This window comes from Schistosoma haematobium, chromosome 7 (assembly GCF_000699445.3).
Source record: "Schistosoma haematobium chromosome 7, whole genome shotgun sequence".
NCBI lineage: Eukaryota > Metazoa > Platyhelminthes > Trematoda > Strigeidida > Schistosomatidae > Schistosoma > Schistosoma haematobium.
This window is the reverse complement of record NC_067202.1, coordinates 5,303,128-5,327,379: the sequence shown is the minus strand read 5'-3', so window position 1 is coordinate 5,327,379 and position 24,252 is coordinate 5,303,128. Positions and strand designations below refer to the sequence as shown.

At 35.7% G+C, this 24,252-nt stretch overlaps 1 protein-coding gene across 2 annotated transcripts; it reads right to left on the bottom strand.

Moving 5' to 3' along the window:
• Positions 1 to 1,034: 1,034 nt before the first annotated feature.
• On the bottom strand, positions 1,035 to 15,595 carry ARPC2_1 (Actin- protein 2/3 complex subunit 2; the record flags this gene model as incomplete). 2 transcript variants are annotated; one of them, XM_012936798.2, is made up of 7 exons in its annotated part: positions 1,035 to 2,803; positions 5,349 to 5,631; positions 8,667 to 8,793; positions 10,128 to 10,221; positions 10,623 to 10,861; positions 15,300 to 15,447; positions 15,486 to 15,559. In XM_012936798.2, 7 exons carry the CDS (start codon positions 15,557 to 15,559, stop codon positions 2,779 to 2,781), a joined length of 990 nt encoding a protein of 329 aa, XP_012792252.1. In that variant the 3' UTR covers positions 1,035 to 2,778. The 2 variants fall into 2 exon arrangements, with proteins under 2 accessions (XP_012792252.1, XP_051064282.1); XM_051217854.1 differs by lacking the exons at positions 1,035 to 2,803; positions 10,623 to 10,861 and having other exon boundaries at positions 3,880 to 5,631; positions 15,300 to 15,595.
• Between the last annotated feature and the right edge of the window lie 8,657 nt (positions 15,596 to 24,252).

The window sequence follows — 24,252 nt, the reverse complement described above, 5'->3', positions numbered from 1 at the left end:
GTTATTTAGTTATATTCCTACAAACTTAAGATCAGAAAACCGATAATATGCTCTAAACAATCAATGAACTTAAATATTATTCAACTAGTTTCATCACTTTACTTTTGATTCAGAAGAACTCTCTGTTGATTGGTTGCAAACTGGCTTCAAATTTATGCAGTTATTTTGAGAACCATTCAAACTAGTCCGTATGTACTATACTCTTTCACATTTCCTATCTAGAAATCTATGGATAAGTTTAAAATAACTGTGGTAGAATTAAGATATAGGGCGAGCTGATCACGATCGACAACATGATTTTGCGTTGAATTCAAACGTCACGTATGGTGGGCAGTAAAAATACTTTTTTATGACAAAAAAATTCTTAGCCACCATAGGATAAGAAATGATAGTGTTGAATACATCAAATACCCAACTATCTCTCAATTGTCTGTAACGGCCAAATCAACACTATCTCTACATCCGGTTGCGCATCAGTGCTTGAAGTCACTAACTTCTGGTCTGAGCCATGTTGGTATATGCAAACTACTTGGTTGGTGCCAGCGTCACTATCGTAACCGATAGTTGGAGACTCTGGGTGACATGGCTCAGAATCGATCACAATGGCGTAGGTGTACACACTCTTTGTCTTCCCTTAATCTATGAGATTCAAATCCCTTCATATCTTTCTTTCTACGAATTAATTCTTTCTTCCTGTACTATATCCTTATATGCAATCTTTCTTTAATGCATTACAACCACTGAATTAACTACTTCTATGAATCCGGTGTTCATCTTGCTGTGCTAATGTGGTATGACAACTTGAACCGATGCATATATGTGCCTGGTGCTATGTTGTAGCTGACTGACTCTTAATCATAAAACAAACCTTAACTTAGTGGCATCACATTTTATGAACGAACTAATCAAACAGGATCTCACAGATTTTTGAACGAAATCCATTTAGCCGAATCCTCACAGAACATTTCTTTTATTGTAGCTAATAATCTTAACTAGAAACAATATGAGAACTCTTAAGATATTCAACATAAAGGATAATGTATATTCCATTTATTTGCAGAGAGATTCATGATATGAAATCTGTTTAGATTTTTATAATATTATTGTTTCCTTTCCAATAAAACAAAGAGTGATTGTTTTGTTTTTTTTGTTTTTGATTGACTAAAGAAACTATGTACTAACTCTTACCACCGACTTATGCATTACGTCACAGAGGAATACTGGGAATTCACCAATGAGAACCAAAAGCAAACAAACAAACTACATACATAGAAAATTGTATAAAAACAAATTGATGCATTTCATATAAATAGTAGTATAGAAAACAAAAGGCACTAAAGATATACATTGGCAGAGATTACAATAATATTAGTAAAGATAGAGAGAGAGAGAATAGAAACTAATATTAGTCGTTGACAAACTATATAGTCTAGCCTTATTATAGATAAAACAAATCAGCATATATCTATATAGATAGATGGATAGAAAGACAAAATAGTTTTCATATAGAGAAAACAAAAGTAACAAGAAAATCACATACACAGTAAAAGTCATGGTTATTTATTGAGAACAAAAAAAAATACAACAAAGAATGAAGATTATACAGAAATAATACAATTGGCAAGATTCATTTACTTTAATATCGTTATCATCACCGGATGACCACCAACGATAAGTGTGTATAGATGGTTGTGTTTCAGGCACTATTTTATTTGTTGTATATGTGAAGATTCATCTATTGATACAGTTAATTGCCTTGACAACTAATGCTAAAATAGATGTGTGTATGGAATGAAACTTCTAACATTTATACTCAATTGAGTAATTGAAAATTAATCCCTGTTTAGCTATTATTCAACGTAATGTTTAACAAAATGGGATTACTAAGAAAAACAAAATAGTTGTAACCATTTCTCAATATATATATATATATATATATATATATATATATATATATATATACTTGTTATAGGAAGGAATGATGAGCAATCAGAGGAATGTATTTCTTCTCGATAGAAAGAAAACGATGGTGGTATACAGTGTGAAACGAGCAAATGAATTGAAGTTATCAAATAATAATCCGAGAAAAAAAAGAATATAACAGGTATGTTGTACTTTACGTTTCACTTTTTTTTTGTCTTCCAGTTTTTTTTATCAACTTTCACATACTGCTTACTCAAGATATTCGTTCCATATCAATGATAGAATGATCAATGAAGAGAATGAAACAACAACAATAAAAAAATATCACCAACTGGAAGGAATGTGCCAAAAAGATTTTTTTTTTCTTCAAAAAAAAAAGAGTACCGAACAAGCAAGCAAGTGCGCACAAGGGAGAGAGAGAACGTCCCCCCTCCCGGATGGAATACCAATTAAAGTCAGTAAAACATTCAAAGTAATCAAAGAGAAAAAATAGGAAGTGGGGGTGGGGAAGATAGCAACAAAAATATAGACACATATATTATATCATTAGAAAATAACTTGGAAAAAGTACATAATATTTGTATAAATAAAATAAAGTATTCATGATTATTATTATTATTATTTTGAAATATCGTTGTAATTATTCTTCGATATTCAATTAATTAATGAACATCTATCTATCATTGATATTATAAACAATTAAGAATATTTCTATATTTTTTAAAAAAATATAATAAAATATCAAAGTGAATAGAGTAAAGAATAATAAAAGAAATTAACGTTGTGATAGAATGTTTCTTTTTACTTTTTCTTCTCCTATAATCAATAAATTGATTGATTGATTGATTGAAAATATTAACCTGTACGCATTGTTCGACCCCTGAGAGAGAAAGAAAGAAATTGAATGTGAGTTCATCATTAGAAATTATATATATGTATATACATATCATATGGTATTGTTTGTTTGAATGTTCCGATTGATGTTTAGGACTGCAATTGATCAGTCTCTTATTGGCACATATGCATATTGTCTCATTATTGCTTGTGAATTAAGGCTATATCAAGGCAATATGCACACTATGCACATATGCCAATAAGAGACTGATTAATGGGTAGATTCAAACGAACAATACAAAAATGAACTATATTATTCTTATTATGTAATAAGATAGTATCAAGAAATAAATATCCATAGTATATATATATATATATATATATATATATATATATATATATATATATATATATATATATATATATATATATATATATATATATATATATATATATATATATATCAGTGAAGGTTTGAGTTTTCCCTTTATTAGTCAGTCTTTATTGATAATATACGCACATTGTGAGCGGACTGCCTAGATATTGACATTTATGCATAAGTTGAATATTGGTTGATAGTGAAATTCAACGCTCATGGTTCATCCTATATAGAACACGTCAGATGAGTGTATTTGCATTTCAGTGCTGATATTCTACACTGGATCCACTTGTTTTTGTTTCAAAAAAGGGTAAAAACGAACTCTTACAAATGAAATTTATACCTGTTATATAAAACAATGACTACTAACTGGACTTAATAGCTCAATGGATAGTGCATTGACATTAGAAGTAAGACGAAATGTACACAAAAACTTGGATATGGCATGTATATCCAGGTGACAAGTCTCAACTAGATCTAAACGCGAGTTCTGAACTGCAATGTTAACCACTATCCAAATTTAAGAAAAATATACATATACAACGAAAAATATGATAACTATTCTACACTTCATTCACCATCACAACTAACTAACCCTAGAAATTGGATGTTCAGAATGCTTAGATTAGGCATAGAAATATATTTTGTTGAACTAATTAACCATATCACATCAGAACAATTAAATCAAGAATTATCTTAACGATTATTATACATACCACTTCAGTGTTAATCAATAAACACTAATAATAGTAATAATAACAATAATGATAATAATAATAATTGGTTGCTTAATTGATAAATACACGCATAAATGGTGAATTCCTTCAGTATTAAACAGTCAAATAAAGTACATTTCAAAGTTTTCTAGCATTTAACTACTAACCAGCTATTCCAATATTTTATGCTTAAATTTAAATCAAAATGAAACTTAGCACAAAAAATGAAGTTACTCAGGTGATTGGAAGCAGCCTGTAACAAAAAACCTGGTTTTGTACTAGTTCAAACTCATCACACTAAAACGTGTTTGCACGTTTAACAGATTTTATGCTTCCTATAGGGTCCGAACTTTTACCACCCAGATTCATAATCTCGAGAGTTATAACTAAGCTATTCCGGTTGTGACTGACCTCCTTTAGGACTAAGGTATTTACAATCTATTGATCACTCTGAGTATTGACAAACCTAACACTTGTTTACTATTTTAATACTGCTCAAATCCTATAGATCAAGTACTCAGGAATGACCTTGATGTTGAATAGTGTGAAAAGCTATTAAAAAGATATGAAATATTGCTAGACAACTGTTGTGTTTTTAAATTACACACAATTAAACAATATGTGAAACCTAGATGAGAGCATATAATGCAAAACCTTTTATGTTTTTATTCAAAGAATACAAAAACCGACCAGTCACTTGGTCGCAATTGAATGTGATTTCATTCAATTCATTATGTAAACACATACGTAAACAATACATAGTCTAGCACAAATATATAAATATTGAAGCTTAAGAAGTCACCACATCACATCAACACAGAAAGAGATGAATCAGAAAAAGGAAAACTATGAAAAAGCGGAAAACTAATATCAGTACAGTGATGATGGATCCATATTGCACAAAACCTTCAAATATTGAGTAAGGGTTACTTCAGAACTCCGTAGAATCAAGAAACTTGAACATTTACTTACACCGTATTTGCACTAACGGTCAATTGCTTCATGGTCCAATCCTATGTCTCAGCCTAGTGGTCATGCTAAGCCTTTAGTCCTGACTCTCCCTACCTCCTTGTCTTATATCCTAGGAAGTATAGACAACTGAGTTATAAATGATTAAGTATATAGAACTTCTCAAACTACTCAGTAAATAAAGTAACTATGTGTGACGTAACTTATTTATTTGCCAAATATAAGTGTTTATGTAGTTGACATTAAGCTACGATGTTTGCACAAGGGCTATTTGACATTGGAATTGACTATCAAAATCAAATGAGGTGAAGATGAGTTCGAAGCTTTGAACACCTATTGGCGTTTAAAGTCAAATACTTCAACCGTAACTACACCACTGAGCGACTACTAATCGATGAACAGTCACAACCTCATTCATAGAGACATCTTTGTTAGTATTTTAGAGACCTAACAAAAACAAAAAAACTGATCTAGCACTTAAACAAACACATAGACACAAACAAAGACAAAAAAACATAATAACATACATATTATCACTTTGTATACCACCGATTTTGTTCACTGATGGTGAAATAGGCGTGGGTTCACCAGAAGCAGTCGTAATATTGGTATTAATCACAGTATTTGTTGGATGTTCAATATGGGCACGGTTGAGTACTTTCAAGAATTCCACTGTTTTAGCACGCATACGCATTTGCATATAAGCTTTGGAACATTTAATATGGTAGTGTAAATAGTTTCTTAATGTTTGTATTAAATCGATGGTAGAATTACGCGCAGATTCAGTGGATAAATGACGCGGAAAAAGCACTAGGATTTAGAAATATATATATAACAGGAAAAGCAAAACTAGTGACTATTATCAATATCAAAAATATAGAGAGGAATCATAAAATGGATGCTTTCCCAATTCATGTATACCAGTAAGTATATTACAACAAGCGGCATCTTAGTAATTTAGAAACACAAGCTTCCAAAGTTGAGTCATTCACCGATTTTATGACAGTCTGAAAAGCTGAATAGTATTTGTAGCCCTAAAAGCTCCAATGTACAAACCTATACTTGATTACTGATTTTTTTATTTATTTGAACACATAAATATTGGTACAAGAGGGCACCAAATATATATGCGCCACACACTTGATTACTGAAAATGATGCAAACGCCCAGGAATGCATCTATCGGTGAATAATATTTTAAAAAATGACATGATAAGTATGCTTTTTTCATTTTGAAGACTACATAAAAATATTACTGAAACCATGAAACGATCTAAGTCAGATAATCATCGAAAACTTGGGGTCACTTTACGGCCATTTCGTCCTAGTATACGAGACTTGAGCAGTGCGTATCCAAAACCTCAAAACTGGGAATCAAACCCGGGACTTTCGGTATTGCACAAGAACACCTCACCTCTAGACCACTAAGCACAAGGATTCAATGAAACAAGTCCAAATTCAGTCGATTGACGATGTCGCGCGACCGTCTTTCATCGTCTTCATTAGCTACCTTCCTTACACCCGATACAGTTGAACTCCACTGGAGTCAGAAGTAAGCAAATGATAACTTTCAGTATGAGGTTTTGGAGAATGTTCAGTCTTACTGAACTCAGGAACCGATACAAAGAGGAGTCCTTCACTAGAACGGAACAGTCGTCCAGTACTTCCAAGTTCTCAATGGTTGTATAGCTTAGGTCGGTTCGTGATTTCATTCAAATTCAACAATCTCCACAACTATATACTGACAATATGTACTTTTTAATTTTAAAAACGAACTCAATATTTTTACTGACTGTTGAGAGCCCTCAAAAATTCCTTAAAAGCTGGAAAAAGGCTGAAAACATTTCGTCCAATTAGCGTCCAACAAACATTTCTTAAAGTTCTTGATTGATCAATAGCTGACTTTGTTACCAAATCTAGAATGTCTCCTGAAGCTTCTAGACTATCACGCCCGACCAAAACTTAAATCAGCCTTCAGTGTAAAACTTTTTCATAATCCCCGGCCTTTAATCTTTAGTTCGGATTTCGAATGTAAGAGATACTACGGAATTGGCGAATGGTTAATAAGTCAGTATCAAGTCTTTAAGTATTAGAAGTATCATTAACATAAATACTGTTTATATGATGTTTCATTTTTTTGTAAAACATGAACTACTAAATGTTCATTCTAGGGTGTACACAACTTCATAGTACTAGTGGTTTTTGCGGTAGACTATCTGTAACTCATAGGTATCCATACCAAGGTTGAACTTGATAGTTTCAAATAAACTGATCATTGGGTATAAAGTTATCAATAAATATATTTTTGTTATATCCCAATGAGTAGAAAAAATATGTATCTGACGTTTTGTGACTTAATGTAAACCACTTCATCAGAGTAAATAAATAACCAACATTCAGAGAACTATACTGGGAAGAAAAAGGGGTATCCAGTGCTTCCAGGTTTTCAATAATGGTTCAACTTAGGTCAGTTCGTGATTTAATTTGGGATTCAATAATCGTCACAACCCCATACTGAAAATACAATTCTCATGCATATATACATATATTTATTTTATTTTATTTTAACACATAGATATTGGTACAAGGAGGCACCAAATACATATGCGACACACAAATCTCATTCGATATGTGTGAGGGTTGTGATACTGCCCGGGTGCCCAAACCGAAGTAGGTGGTTTTCTTATGGGACCACTCCCCGAGCCTTCGACCAGAAGGTCTGATCCACAAGGCAGTGGAGCATCAAGAGGAGATGCAGTCCTATGAAAGTCGGTGACCAACGATTGGTTCATACGTCATTTGTTCCCGCAGGATACTGGAGCCCATGTGCACCATTGATTTGGAATCCGGTTAAAGCGCCGGACATTCGCTTTTCGTCCTCTCATTTTCGTAAACAACACCCCCGCCACGAGAAGGCAGTGAGTAGGACTTCCCTGACAGAGGCTATATACGCGTGGCCATGTGAGAGCATTTCGAGAGGAAGAGCAGACTCTTCCCACTCTCGGCCGTACCAGGGCATATATAAATGTGTATTGAAAGACGGAAAATTTACTATTAACTAGTTTTCAACCAGAATCAATTTCGATTTCTAAAAAACAGTTGTACCTATGAAATGATAATAATATTTATAGTGAATATTAACCTTGAAAAAAATACCTACAAACTATGAATTGTTACTAAATTATTGATTTGTAATTAATTCATTTACTAATTATGCACACATAAACAAAATAATACACGTTCAGTATGTACAAATTGTAAAAGTTATAGTTTGATGGTGAACTACTACTACTACCATCATCATCATCATAAAATTTCATTCAGTTAGTTATAAGAAACGTAGAACCTGATACAAAATTACACTGGTTCAAGTTTACGCACCATATTAGCACACAAAGAGATAAAATCATTTCAAGACAAATGGCTATAGTAGAAGTAGTAACAGTATTATTGATAGTAGAAAATATTAGGTATAGACAGTTTGACTCGAGATGAAACCATGAATTTTGGGAATAAAAGTTGTAAGGTTGTTTTTGAACTTATGATCAAAGAGAAGAGTGAATGCATCATTGAACTGTTGTGAATGAGTCTGAACTATGTCACTTAACCTCTTTAACTATTGGTTACTATAATCCCGAGGACACTGACCAGGTACTTTGCAACTAATAACATGCCTTAATCCAACAGCCAATAATATCGTGGACCGATAACATGTCTCGGTTTGCTATCCCTAAGCTTTTCTCACAGTCTACTCCTTCCTATACCAGTCAACATAGGATAATAATTTATAAAGCAGAATTACAACTAGACTATGAACGTAGAAGACAAATAACCTGACCGACTTACCAAAAGTAATGTACGCAACTGAGTCACTGATAACTGCATCAGTTCCCTGTAATTCTTTTGGTGGAACGCGATGAGAATACAATACTTGAGGTGCTCGATCAAGACGTCTTCTTACCTCAGTGAACTCCTGTGATGTACATATTTGAATATAAAAATCCAAACAGTTTAAAAAGCATCTCAATACATAATTTATAAACTGAAGTCAAAAAAGGTCATCTAAGTTTAATTATAAATAGATTTTTACTAGAAATCACCGCCATTTTAATGTTATGTATTGAACCTATTGTATTTCTGGTCAGTAGCTTCAGAAATGGATCATGATACTAGGTACAGATGTATGATTGGTCAGAATTTGGAAGACTATCCTCACTTATTTATCCTTAAAGATATAGTTAATTAATTAAAATAAAATATCGTGTCACTAAATAAAAATAAAGAGAATTCGCAAAGAAAATTTTTTTTCGACGAAAACGATATGTCCAACCTATTATCCTTCCTTTGCCCTAATTTCCTTCTGCAGTATGTCTTAGTTGCTTTTCAAAAAATGAGTGTTTTGTAATTTTAAACCATAATTAGTTATTATTATTCTTTTCTGTCTTCCTATAGGCATATATTTAGGCATGCCTGTTATCGCTTGTGGAGGAGTATAGGTCTCCCACCATCACTCTCCATTGAACTGTGTTCTGGGCAATTCTTTTCAGATGCTATTCATTTTTTTATGTCTGCTTCCAATTTTCGATGCAGTGTGTTCCTTGGTCTTCCTCTTTTCCTTTTCCTTCGGGATTCCAAGTTAGCGCTTGCCTCATGAGGCAGTTTGGTGATTTCTGTAATGTATATCCTATCTACCTCCAGCGTCTTAACTTCCTCTTCAGCTGTAAACCGGTTTGTTCTACCCCACAATAGGCTGTTGCTGATGGTGTATCCGGCCAACAGACATTGAGTACCTTTCGTAGACAATTGTTCATAGACACATTTACTATACAACTATAAATACGAATGTATAACTTAAGTAAATAATTTCATTGAAAACTTTCCTCGCTGAATTCTATTTATATAGCTAATGACATAGCTAACACTGATAGCAATGATTCGGTTATATTTAATCTCTACCTTTCTCTGAATTCGCAGCTTAGTATAAATTACCTCATACTTTTGATTATCTAGTCTCATGTCACATTTAAACTACGGTTTTTATGCTTCACTTTTCAATGTAGTTGAGATAGTATTTACCTTCATACACTGATGTAGTAAATTCCTTTATTCCATAAGTCTAGAAGAATACTTACCGACTAGATTCCATCTACCAAATACTATTACCACTACATATAACCAATATTACTAAGAATAAATTTGTTGGTGAAATTTTATTTTTAAAAGCTACTACTCCCCAACATTTTAGTACAAAGTAAAACTAATGAACTGAAAAGAAAAAAAATAAATACCAAACAGATTTACACATACTTGCATAAAAACTTTTCCAATTAACAAATCGTCTGGATCTTTAAATGTTGTACTAAAGATAACTGTAACTCGATCAGCTAATGCTTGTACATACCTATTGGGAAAAAGATGAACAATAAATAAATAAAGAAAACATGTAACTTTAGTGCATATAACCGTGTTACCTGGAAAAATAGGGGCGGCTGGGTTAGTGGTTGAAAAGACTAGGATTATAACCAGTACGTTACATGTTTAAACGGTGAGATTCACCCTCTTTTTTACTTTGGAAAGCTGTCCAGTGTCACTAGCCCTCATACATCCAAGCACAAGTATAACAACTTACACAAGAGTACGGAGTGTCAGGTCAACGAATTTAAGCTAAACACAATTATAACTAAATTTTTTGCTGCAAAACAATAAAAGGCTTTGATTATCATAAGCAATTAGGAAAAACACTAGACATACTACCCACTCCCTTAGTTAGCAAAAACAGACACATCCAATAGAATAACTTACATTGTCTCATCGTCTCTATAATGTATTACCGCCCTCTTAGAACCCGAATCCACGTTAGATTTAATTTGATATTCGAAAAACTTCTCAAAAACAGCTGCCATACAATATCTTTTTAGAAGACCACATTTATGAGCTAACTGATTATGATCTGGAGGTAGTTTTTCCAAATCTATGCATAAGGTTACACTCTGATTGGGCTCTGCTGAAGAGAGAAAATCACCATACTCACGAGCCAATACCTTGAGAAAAGACGGTCAAGATTGAAACAAAGCATACCATTACTTGTTATAAGACCGATAAATGCTATGCTGAAAATATATAACCTACAAAGGGCTATAATAAATGATGACGATGACGACAGAGGTCTATAAGATGACTAGAAAAATACCTCTTATGTATTAAGAATCACAAGTGTATTTGGTGTCTCCCTGTACCAATATCTATATGTTAAAATAATAATAATAATAATAATAACAATAGTAATAATAATAATAACAATAATAATAATAAAAGAAACAGAGAGGTGTAAACAGTGATCTGAAGTGCTATGTGTCAGTCAGTCAGTAACAACGTAGAACTTCGTACGTACGTACATCAGTTCGAGTTGCCACACCACATTAGCACAGAGATGCAGTGGTCGATTCAAATCCCGTAGTGGTAGAGGTAATAAGAGTATAAACAGTAATCGGAAACATTGGGGTTTGAAGATATTATTCAAGGAGTATAATCCAGTGAAACAAATTTGAAGAGACAAGAATTCAGAAGATTAGAATTTGGGAGGACACAGAGAGTGGATGCGCCTGCGCCATTGCAAACGATTTTGAGCCATGTCATTCAGGGTCTCTAACCATCGGTTGCTATCATCTCGCGGTCCCCAACCAGGTAGTCTACACCTACCGACATGACTCAGTCCACTTGTCAGTGACTTCATGGACTTGTGCCATGTTTTGGTCTGGCCGCCCCTAGCTTTCTTCCAACCCACTCCTATACCACTGAACATCGCACGTCGAGGCAGTCGGTCGTTGGGCATACGTAACACGTGTCCAAGCCATCTCAACTGATGAAGTTTCACTACGTCATCAATGATTTGCCATCCTTACCTAGTACCCGTTTCCTAACAACTGCGTTACTTACTCGATAGTCCCAGGATATACGAGCAATATTTCGAAGACACCTATGATCAAATACTAGTAACCTACGAATATCCTCTACTCTTACCAGCCATGTTTCACTGCCATAAAGTAGGACGGAACGAACTGCTGCGCAGTAAACCCGTCCTTTGGTTGATAGACGGATATCTCGCCTACGCCATAAATGACGCAAGTTGGTAAAGGCTAGTCGAGCCTTCTGTATCCGTGCTGAGATTTCGTCACACACCAGACCACAAGGGCTGATGAGACTTCCAAGATACGTGAAGCGATCGACACGCTCAATTACTTCACTCCCTATCATTAGTTCGGGTGTCAATGCAACCCAATCCTGAAGCAACATTTTACATTTCGAGGGGGAGAATCGCATCCCGAACATGCTTGCATTGTTGCTTAGAGTGGTCAGAAGACTCTGCATTTTGTCAGCGTCTTCACCAAATAAAACTATGTCATCTGCATATTCTAAGTCAACAAGTGAACCTCCCGGTAGAAGTTCAACCCCTGGAAATTTAGACGAGGAAAGTGTTATCTCTAAAAGTACGTCGAAGACAAAGTTGAACAAGAATGGAGAGAGTGGGCAGCCCTGACGAACACCACTTGAGGTAATCAATTCTGATGACAGTTCGCCATAAGCTGGACCGAAGCTGCTACCTTGACGTGGTGGTCGGGCTTGCCTATCGTGATGACCCAACCGAGCTATATTGGCTGGAACATATGTTCCTGTAGGTTCTACCATGCCAGGCAGGTCGATTGGTGAACGGTAAGACTAAAAGCAGCAACTCAAGGTCTGAGGGCGAAGTCGTACTGCTGACTGTAGAGAGGTGTGACAGCAGTAAGGTGTTTCCCTCAGACAACCAGCATTTAGAGCGATGCTGCCTTCCCACAAGGAGGGGTGGGGTTAGAAAAGGTCGACCCTAAAAATGTCGCACCTCACCTTACCTCACGGATTTCCGTCTCCGGCGGTAAGGCCCTTTGAAGAACGGAGCTAACACATTAAGAACCTTCCACGAAAAGGCCGTGCGCGACCAGCCTCAAGCAGTTGTCCCTTGGGCTCTGCGGTCACGCTCCCAGGTCTTTAAGACTAACAATAATCCAATTTCCTTTTCAGGTTCCTCAAGAAATACCCTTCCACGGCGTGGGCAGCCGGGAAGTGACACCAGCCCTCATACCCGTAAAGGCACACGAGACCAAGTTGGTCACATTCAAATCCTTCCTACACCTCCTAATACCTCTCTTATCTCCATGACTAACCCTCCTCACGTCTCTTTATCACCTCGCACCGCTAGGGCAAATGATTCAAGTACGCGGAACGGTATTCCTGGTCTCCTGAAACCACGCTCTAAACTACACATAGGAGCTTTTAACGTCCGAACACTGTGACAAGTAGGACAGCAGGCTTCCCTAGCTAAGACTTTAGAATCCCGCGCCATCGATGTGTGCTGCGTCTCCGAAACGCGCATACAGGATCCTAGTAGCGTCATTCACTTGACCTCACCATGCCAAAATAAAGAACCGACTCGATTCACACTTCGTGTATCTGGAAGCCCTGATTCTGCTTCCCGTGGCCTCGCCGGCGTAGGTATGGCGTTGAGTCCTAGGGCAGAACTAGCTCTCTTAGACTGGATCCCAGTAAACAGTCGTTTGTGCGCTGTCCGACTGAACGGAACAATAATGATCCGAAAAGATAGGGACACTCGTCGTTGCCTCTTCGTCGTCTCTGCCTATTCTCCCACTGACTGCAGCACAGAGGATGTAAAAGATGAGTTTTACAGAAAGCTCTCCGACCTTCTCCGAAAAGCCAGGCGCTCGGATGTAGTAATAATGGCCGGTGACTTTAATGCTCAAGTAGGTAAACTAAGCGATAGGGAAAGACACCTGGGTGGATCTTATAGCATCGTGGCTCAAAGAACAGATAATGGCGACCGTTTGTTGCAGCTATGCTCAGATAACCGCCTGTTCCTTGCAAATACTAACTTTAAGCATAAGGGAAAACATGTTTTGACATGGCGACCCCCTAATTCGTCCCAACGTTGGACCCAAATAGATCACATCGCTATCAGCCACCGATGGAGGGGCTCGATAGAAGACTGTCGCTCATTCTGGAGCACATGCCTAGATTCAGATCATGCTCTAGCACGAGTGCGTATTTGTCTGCGTCTTACTGGACGTAGGAAAGACACTGCCAGTAAACCTCTTAGGGTCCTACTTAATGATAGTCACGCTAAGAGTATATTTCGGGAACAACTAGGAAAACAGTTAGGCAGCCATGTATGTGATGCTCACCCCGAGGCAGCATGGAATGATATCCGAAAAGCTGTGGAAATAACAGTGATATCTGCTAGTAAGGTAACCCGTAAGGTTAGGGAGCAACACTGGATCTCAGCAGCATCAATCACACTGATAGATGCTCAGAAACTCATTCCACCTGGCTCTGAACATAATGAGGAGCGGAGTCAGCTTAAGCGCAAGCTGACAAGAAGTCTACGCAATGACCGTGAACAGTGGTGGGTGGCGAAAGCAAGAGAGATGGAAAAGGCAGCGGCAATAGGTAATAGCAGACAATTGTTCAGACTTGTTAAGGAAACCGGTATTAGGAAACCGACTGTTAGCGAAACACTCAGAGAAAGATGGACATATTATACATTCTCAATCCAGGAGATTGGATCGATGGGCAGAACACTTTAGGGATCAATTCAACTGGTCTTCAGCCACATTTCGATTTCCCACGATCTCCAGTCAACCTGAATGGCAAGTTAGTGTAGGTCCTCCGACTCTTTACGAAGTTGAAAAAGCCATAGGAAATCTGAAGCGAGGAAGAGCAGCAGGCCCTGACAGGTTTACTCCTGAGATTTTTAAGGATGGTGGTTCAGTATTAGCAGTGAGATTAACTGAGGTCTTACAATTGAAAATTTGTTCCTGAAGACTCCATGACACTTCAGCTTACAATGCGCACGTCTCAATCTACCGAAGGGTTTCTTTATGCCACTACTCTGTAGTCTTAGTTTTAAACGTAAAATGTTCAGACCACTACGTTGCCTAAGAAAATTCATGACTTTCAAACGTCCGGTAAACTGTAGCTAGACAAAAAGGCAATTGACCACTTAAAATCTGCCTTCCTGCAACCAATACAACAAAGTTGTAGGTGACAAATCATTAACTAATCCTACTATTAAGGTAAAGTACGCGTGACGTTCTTACAGAAAGTGTCAGATAAATTATGTAACCTCCTTGATAAGCTATTATAAGAATCTTAAAGAAATGTCAGATAGATATTATCGGTGGAAACTGATTTCAAAGGGATACCCAGCATAACTTCGTATCACAAAACGACGACAAGACCCTTCATCCGACATGACGAAAAAATAGACTTTTATTACCGGAATAAGTGGTGAACATATGAAATCAAAGGCAGAAAAATGTATCGCAAAAGTCGATCTCTTGACGAACATTAACAAATCAAAAATGCAAAAAAATCAGTCATTTTGAACTTATAAACATATAATGAATAGTTTTCAAGTGAGTTACTTACTTCATTTACTCCATGTTCGTTCAATTCATGGAAGAATTTAATGAATATACTGACAAGTATCTTTTTCTTATCATTATTTGGGTTACTTATGGTGTAAACAATACTATCGAAATCCGCAACGGTGTAATCAATCTTATCATATCTGGATCTAAACGTGTAAAAGCTTTAAGTTAACTGTGATTTTACTCCTCCTTTGCTTGTTCAAATCTGGTGACTAGAATTTCTTCTACAGCTCGGTTACAAACTTCCAAAATGATCATCGGTAGCAATTGCTATAAAAATCCCGCTGAGTTTTTACGCAAAATAATTTAAATAGTTCCAATTGTACTTGGGTGGAACAAAAGATAGACTGTTGTTTTTTCCGTACTGATACATATCTCAAACTAATTTTACTCCCTGAATATCTAATATTTTTATATGAGCTAGTAAAGTAATGGGTATCTTTGCCTTCTAGCTTATATGCTTCAAATGTTGTGTCTCAGAGCTAATTTTTCTATATATTATTCAAGTTCAGAAGAAAAGATATCCAAACCCTTTCGACAATTCCTCAGGAGAATAAATCGTCAGACTAATTAGACAGTAACTTATCCGAGAAACCTATAATGAGTACTCTGTACTACCAGTCCTCAGAATGCGTTAATTCGTGTTCAGAATAAGCTGAAAATATCCCTCTCTAGCCCCCATACAACCTCAAGATCTGCTGTGAGTGTGACAGAGGTGCGGTTTTCATGATTTTTTTTATTGTCTCATTTCTTGGCGTAAGTATGAGGTGAAAGTAGAAACGTTTCACTTATTTCACATTCGTCGACATTTTTGAGTCCAGCCTGAAGGTAAGTCCCCCACTTTACAGTCCGTCCCATGCCAGTTTGCACTAACATCTTCGTGTTACGTCATCGGACGATATACTCAAGCGACATTTCAAACTAGAACTTAGAAGTTATCCGTTAGAAAAGGGAAGGAAGAATACAGTCTGAGACGTCTCAGTCAGATTCCAATAGGAACAGTAATATCGGTTATTATGTTAGGCCCACACACCTTATTCTGGCTTTCGGACAGGCCAATCTACTCATTCTACTTGAGTCATATTGTGATCCTGTTCATTATTCGCTTTTCAATCTTGACTGTTTTTATATAAACGTATGGGTGTGCACTTATCCCATTCACCACATCTCTTGAAGCTATTTTTGTGTAACTATATATATTGATTGACGCTTAGTTAAATGGAAGTTGGCTACCCGCCATCTCCACTGCGCGTCGCTTCGCTTCGCTCTACTCCATCTGCTTCATATACAATATATATATTCAAAAGTCCATTCTCGTTATTTCACTTATTTGATTCCGTTATTACTACTACTTAATACATACGGCTTTTACTCCTGATGGAGCATAGGCCGTCGACCAGCATTCTCCAACCCGCTCTGTCCTGGGCCTTCTTTTCTAATTCCATCCAATTCTTGTTCATTTTTCTCATGTCTATCTCCATTTCTCGGTATAACGTGTTCTTTCGTCTTCTACTCCTCCTTTTGCCTTGAGGATTCCTTGTGAGGGCTTGCCTTGCGATGAAGTTCCGTGCTTTCCTCAATGTGTGTCCTATACACTTCAAGCACTTCTTCCTGATTTCTTCCTCCGCTGGGATCTGGCTTGCTCTCTCCTACAATAGGTTGTTGCTAATAGTGTCTGGCCAACGTATACTAAGTATTTTGCGTAGACAATTGTTAATAAACACCTGTAGCTTCTGGTGGATGGCTTTCGTAGTTCTCCAGGTTCCCGCCCCATACAGTAGAACTGTCTTGACATTTGTATTGAAAATCCTGACCTTGGTGTTGGTTAACAGACAGTTGTTTCTAGTTGCAGATGTTCTTCAGTTGTAAATATGTTGCTCTCGCTCTGCCGATTGAATCATGTCCTCTTATATTTTAAGGACACCTAGACCAAACACTCTGACCGACGCTAATACTCATCAGACTCTCCGTGACTCTTCTAGGTCTAAACTCTACTTTGCTCGTATCCCTAATGAATTTGTGTGGACTGTTTTTAAAGGTTACGGAACTTGTTGGTTAGTATATTGTGAGAACTGACTAAGTTTTTCGAGTGAACATCAGGTTTTTTACTGGGGTTCCCTTTCATTGACTTATTACGGTGATATCTCACACAGACTTTTCCAAACGAGTTCGATAAATTGTCTTGTTGTGTCACATCTAACTCGTGAGTAATAAAGATCCCAATTAACCATTTATATTTACTCAGATTCAACTGCTGGATAATAAATAAACCTTCAACGAAATTTTGTAAATGTAATACAAAATGTATAGTGAATTATGATAATTAGTACGAACTAAGAATTCCATAAATAATGCAATTGGATCAAGAAGTACTAGATAAGCACAAACGAACGTACTGTATTTATAATTCGAAATCAAGCATTCAACAAGTACAAAGGAATCATTAGTTCATTCAAACACCACATGTGCCACAGCTTAAATTAGAGACTTAGTGTCTGTATTCGATTGTACGTCTTCTTCTTAAGTTCATCCTGTGTTTGTCCGACAGTGTATTGGATAAAGACTCTATATTATCTAGAATGCACTCATAAGTATTGGAATTAACAACCGAAATCGAAACAGACTCATTTGATTCCTGGGATCGTGTACAATCACCATGTCGGTTGAGTACTGAAACCACTGCTACCTAGAATTTGAACCATAGATTTTCAGACTATCCTCCCTCACGAAATAATGTTGGATCTTCATATTCCCAAGTGATGAATGATGTAGCTTCATTTAAAGCACATTTCACACACTGACTAGAGTATACATTAGAAGTGACTTTATGAAAAGATAAACAACAGTTGATATGAAATCATCCGAATCGTAATCAAAACCGAGCTCATTTAGTACTTGTGCTTCGCATTGAACAAGTTTCCCACAAGAAACAAATGCATTATGAGGACAAATAATATTTGATATGACATCAAGATTTGACTCTTATGAAATAGTTTCCTCGAGTTTATTAAGAATGCCATTGCAAAGTAATGGGTCATTAGAAAAGTCAGCATCTATCAAAACTACATCAGGTTTTCGATCATAATTATGTTCACTCAACATACTTTCTTCAGATTCGCAAGGAATTTCATCATAAATAGGTGAATCATTAGGAAAAACCATATCTGGTACAATAACTTGAGAATTCTGATAAGTTGATTGATTAGAATTTGTTGTCCCGCAAGGATTCTGAGTTTCATTTAACTCTGAACTATTATATGACTCTTCACTGTCTTTCGAAATCGTTGATAAATATAAATGATCATTATAAATACTCAACTTAATAGAATCAGAATTACAAGACTTAATATTCGTTGCAGCAAGATGAACAGTAGTATTACAAACTGACTGAATATGTCCAATATCACCACATTTAAAGCACTTAGAATTACGAAATTTACATGAATTAAAAGAGTGTAACCTGCCACAGGACAAACATTGACCAAACTTGTGCCCATCTTCGTGAACTACATCTCAACTCCTCAATAAATTATCTGCATAACCTTGAGTATGAACTGGGTTGGGATGACGTAATGCAGTGGAATTTTTTATATCCTCATGCGTCATCTTACGAAATTTTCATCCTTTACTGCAATCAAAATTTGCATACTTAACATAGTCTATTAGTAGTTCCTTGAGAGTTGTATAAGAAAGCGAGATAGGCTTTTCCGGTAAAGCCAGAGTTTTTAATAAGCTATATGCTTCTTTTCCGATGAATGTGAGGAAATGTGTTACACTGTTAACATCCTCATCATCTTTCTTGGTTATAGCTCGAATTTCGAACCTTTCTAAGTAATCCTCAAAAGCATCAAAATCTGAATGTATATCCAACAATTCCATCACAGGCTCCATCGCGACGCCAATATGATGATTAGGAGTATTTGAATTATAGTATAAACTAAGAATCCCAGAAATAAAGTATTCGGATCAATAAGTACTAGATAAACACAGACGAATGTACTGTATTTAGAATTCTAAATCAAGCATTCAACAAGTACAAAGGAATCATTAGTTCATTCAAACACCACATTCCAATTTCCAATGCAGTGTGTTCTTTGGTCTTTCTCTTTTTCGTTTCCATTCAGGATTCCAAATTAGCACTTGCCTCATGATAGAGTTTCATGATTCCAGCAATGTATGTCCTATACACTTCCAACATCTTTCCCTAATTTCATCTTTAGCTGGAAGCTGGTTCGTTCTCTGTTGCTGATGGCACTCGGGCAAGGGACATTAAGTATCTTGCGTAGAAGATTATTTATATACACTCGTACCTTTTTGATGATGGCTGTAGTAATTCCCCAAGTTTCAGCTCAGTTGAATCAAACGGTTTTGACATTTGTATTGGAGATTCTGACTTTGGTGTTGGCTGACAGTTGGTTTGAACTTCAGACATCTTTATATTGTAGGGATGCGTCCCTTGCTCTGCCAGTCCTTGAATTCACATATCCATGAGATCCTTCTTGTTCGTCGATGGTGCATCCCAGGTATGTGAAAGATTCCACCTCTTCCAGAGCTTCTCCATCAAGTGTGGTTGTGTTGGTGTTCTCCATGTTTTATTTAAGTGTTATATCCCGATAATAATAATGAATGTTAGTTTTTGGGATCACTTTATGGACCAATACTATGAGTATATTTTTATCGTGTAATTGTTATGCAACTAAACTGTTCATATTCATGTTGCTCTTATTATAAGATTTAATTTGACCCATAGACTGTTATTATACGATTTACCATTCTTGAGTTATGGCCTGTTTATTAATTACTATCTCCCTCATTCACAGCCACATCTGGCTAGTTCTTGTACAAATGTTGTTTGCTATTTTATGGTACGTTGTGGTCTGTTTGATTGATAATAGGAATGCAGTCTGATTGAAATAAGTAATCCATATTTCAGAGGCTGAGGTTGGTGTTCTGGACTTAACTGGCTGTGCTAGACTGGGAGCGAGACCAACCAGGACTCTAGGCTTCTCGCACATGTTTTATGCGTCACTGGTTCGATCGATAATTTCGCCGCTCTCTGATTGGCGGTATCGTTGCGTTATCCAATAAACAGGGCACACAGATTCACAAGTTATAAGATTAAGGATCTTGCTTTTCCCCATTGTGTATGTTGAGGCCTACCTTATGGAACCTATGAAATTCTATATTATCCCGAAGTACTTTTATGTTCGATGAAAAGTCATTTATCCTAATCAAGTCAATCAAATGTAAAGGCTAGGACTTTAATTAAATTATGCATATATTTGTAAAAGAATATATGTATGATGATAAATTTTAATTAGTGAAATATTTGTGAACTCTGATATAAATATGTACTTGGAAGCAAATGTAGTAAGTGAAAAATCTATGTTCATCACTCTAGTTTAACTAGACAGTAAATGTATAAATAACCTGAGAATACTGCGTTCAAAATATCTCACTTTAAAAAGACATTCAATAATAATTAATTATTATTAATAGACAAATAATTGTTTCAGTAGTTGAGATCATGAGTCAATTGAAGCTAGGCCACCATGGAATACCTGGAAGCAATGGACAACCGTTTCGTTCTATCGTGAGACTCAGGATCTCAACTATTGAAATTACTACAATCTCCACAAAATCCCTTCTGATACAAATAATTGTCTCACAAGATATAAACTCATTCATATTCATGATATTTTTATGCTACTGACAACATCCTAGAGTAGTATATCTAAAATTTGAAAATTAATTACCTGAATACAGTTTCTCAGCAAAATATTCTGAAATCGAATCTATCAGCTAACTTATGTGATTGACCACACATTATACGGTCGAAATACATATCTCTAGTTATTCATACGGAAGAGAAATATATATAGCCAGAGTCTGTGATCGTTACATGTATATTCAACAACTTAGATGGGTATTCAGCATTTCCTGAATCCTTTTGCAATTCTTTTTACCAGCTTAGATCGATTCTTTAAACCTAATGGTGATATTTTGTTTAAACTTCATGTGCTGATTTAATTCATAATAAAATTGCAACGTTTCATATCCTTCATGTAATCGATTATTATCACAATAAAGCGAGAATCCCATATTCACTTATTCGAACATCACGGAGGTAATCAATGAATGTTAAACATGAATTTAGACAAAACTAGATCTGCAGTTCAATTAACAATGTCGAATAGATAAACATGTTGATTAACACAATCCAAAGTCTATAGATAATTTTCTAATGATATCACTAACCGTGTGCATCGAATGATATATACCTTCCAAAACAGTTATATTAATAGGATAAGAAAAAAGTCCTTACGCGAATATCCTGGACCATATTCCATAAATCTATACATTCATTTTGATACAATGCCATGTAGATTAACAGACAACAACTAAGTTCTAGTTTTATGAAGCTTTTACAACCGAGTTTAACTCTTACAATACTTTATTCTGAATCATTAGGCAACTATATTAATCTAGCCTGAGCTCATGCATGGTAAGAGTTCTTATCATCCATGAGCTCAAGCCAGAACTATGCGTACAAAAGAAGTACATCCTATCGTTATCTTAGCCTTTATTGTTATTATTATTATTATCAGAAGGGGTTTCGTGGAGATTTTAGAAATTTCACTGATTGAAATCATGAGTTAATTGAAGCTAGACCACCATGGAAGACCTGGAAGCACTGGACGGTCGTTTCGTCTCAGGATGGGACTCCTCAGCAGTGCGCATCCACAATCCCGCACCCCGAGATATTCGAACCCAGGACCTATCGGTCTCTCTCCAGGCGCTTAACCAACTAGACCACTGAACCGGCATCCAACGGTGTTAATGTCTAACTTATTATTACTGCATTTTTACCTCTATATATATCTCATATTCTCATTATTTTATTCATAATGGTCCATGATATCACTTTATTCATTTTTTGCACCTTGATGACCTTTAATTATTGGAACAATAACATTTTAATCATCTTACTACATTCACGTTATAATTCGTTATTAACTTATTAAGTCTATTGTTATTATTCGTATTATGTAATCTAGTATTATAATCCTTCTATTACATCATCTTGTTCAAATTTCCTCACGAAACGAGTACTCTAACAACAACAACAACAAAAACATTTTCATACATAGACAATTGTACAGCTTGATAACTGTATTCATCTACTGAATTATGTAACAGCCGTAAGTAAAATATTTCTTTTACATTTTGTAATCGATTTTCTAGAAATTTATCTTTCTTGAATATCATACTTAATCATGATCTTATTAAGAACACAAAACGATCTAAGTTAGACAATTATTTAGAACCTGAAAGTACTGGATGATCATTTTGTTCTAGTATGGGACTACTCAACAGTTTGCATCCATGACCTCTTAACCAGAACTCGAACCAAAAACCTCTAATCTTTCAAGTTTTTTATAGAATTTGATAATCTTTACTATGATATATCAATAAGTGATTACATTGTCTTCGGATTCGCTTCATTCTTATAAAAGTACATTACATATTGTAAGCGACATAAAATAAATAGGAATCATAACGAAATAAAACAAATTATCCACAAAACCCATCTGATATTAATCAACTGGCTTCAAGAGGTATATCCTGGAGTTCTAGTGAGAAGTAGTATTCGGTGGAGTTCAATCAGGTCTGTTGTGAGATAGTAACTCACTGAAGACAATGGTGGATGTGTCGCTCAATTTCGTGGATTAGTTGAAGTTAGACATTATCACAGTTGAATACCAGCCGGCCCAGTGGTCTAGTGGTTAAGTGCTCGCGCGCAAAACCAGTAGATCCTGAGCTCGAACCTCACAAAGGGCGAGGTCGAGAATGCACACTGCTGAGGAGTCCCACACTGGGACGAAACGGTCGTCCAGTTCTTTCAGGTATTCCATGATGATCTAGCTTCAACTGACTCGTGATCTTAACCATTGAAATCAATATAATATCCACAAAACCCATCTGATATTATCATATTATTCAACTACTTAAATTGTATTATTCTCGTATATCTTTTTGTTTAAATGACAAACTGATAAATACAAACAACTTATTGGAAACAATTTAAAGTTGAAGTGTTTTTTTGTTTCTTTTCTGTGAGATATTTACCATTGACAATAAAAATATAACCAGATGATTACTATTGTATAAAATACAATTAATGTAGGCTGTTATTATTATTTTTTTTGTTTTGTTAACACAATATATATTTGCACTAATTAAAATAGTACTCTATTACTGATCAATATTAAGCAATAGATCATTTCAGTCATTAAAAGTACGTTTTAGACTTATTCTAGAATATCAATCATTTAACTCACGAGAAAGAGAGACAGAAAGAGACAGGAAGAGTTTGTATTGATTATTGAATCTGTTAGTTTACATCATAGACTAATCTTAGTATCAGAAAGTAATAACTAGTTGTTTTGATTCTGTTATAATATGTGACCGCCGATTAGAGAGCAGTAACTTATCGATCGGATGAAAGACGCGTAAACACGTGCGAGCAGTCTAGAGTTCTGGATTGTCCCTGCTTTCAGCCTAGCCTAGCTAGTTGAGTCCAGAACACCAATTTCAGCCTCTGAGATATGAATCATTATATTTAAATCATACTCGGTTTATATATCAACCAGATAGACCACAGCGTGCCATAAAATAGAAAATAATATTTGTACAATATTTGGTGAACAGGAAAATGATATCGTAGTAAACAGAACACGAATGGGGACAACCGAATTGTATTAAGCACCAACTTACAGAGTTACTTGGTAAAATAGAAAAACCATATAGTGAATCGTCAATTTACAAAATATTAATCCATCATATCGAACCGGACTTTTGCTGTTGCAGTCATCAATCCATTGTCTCACATTTCATTTTTCATGCGTTTTCTTACAAATTGTATTGCGTTCCCGCTCTTCTTTTCTTGA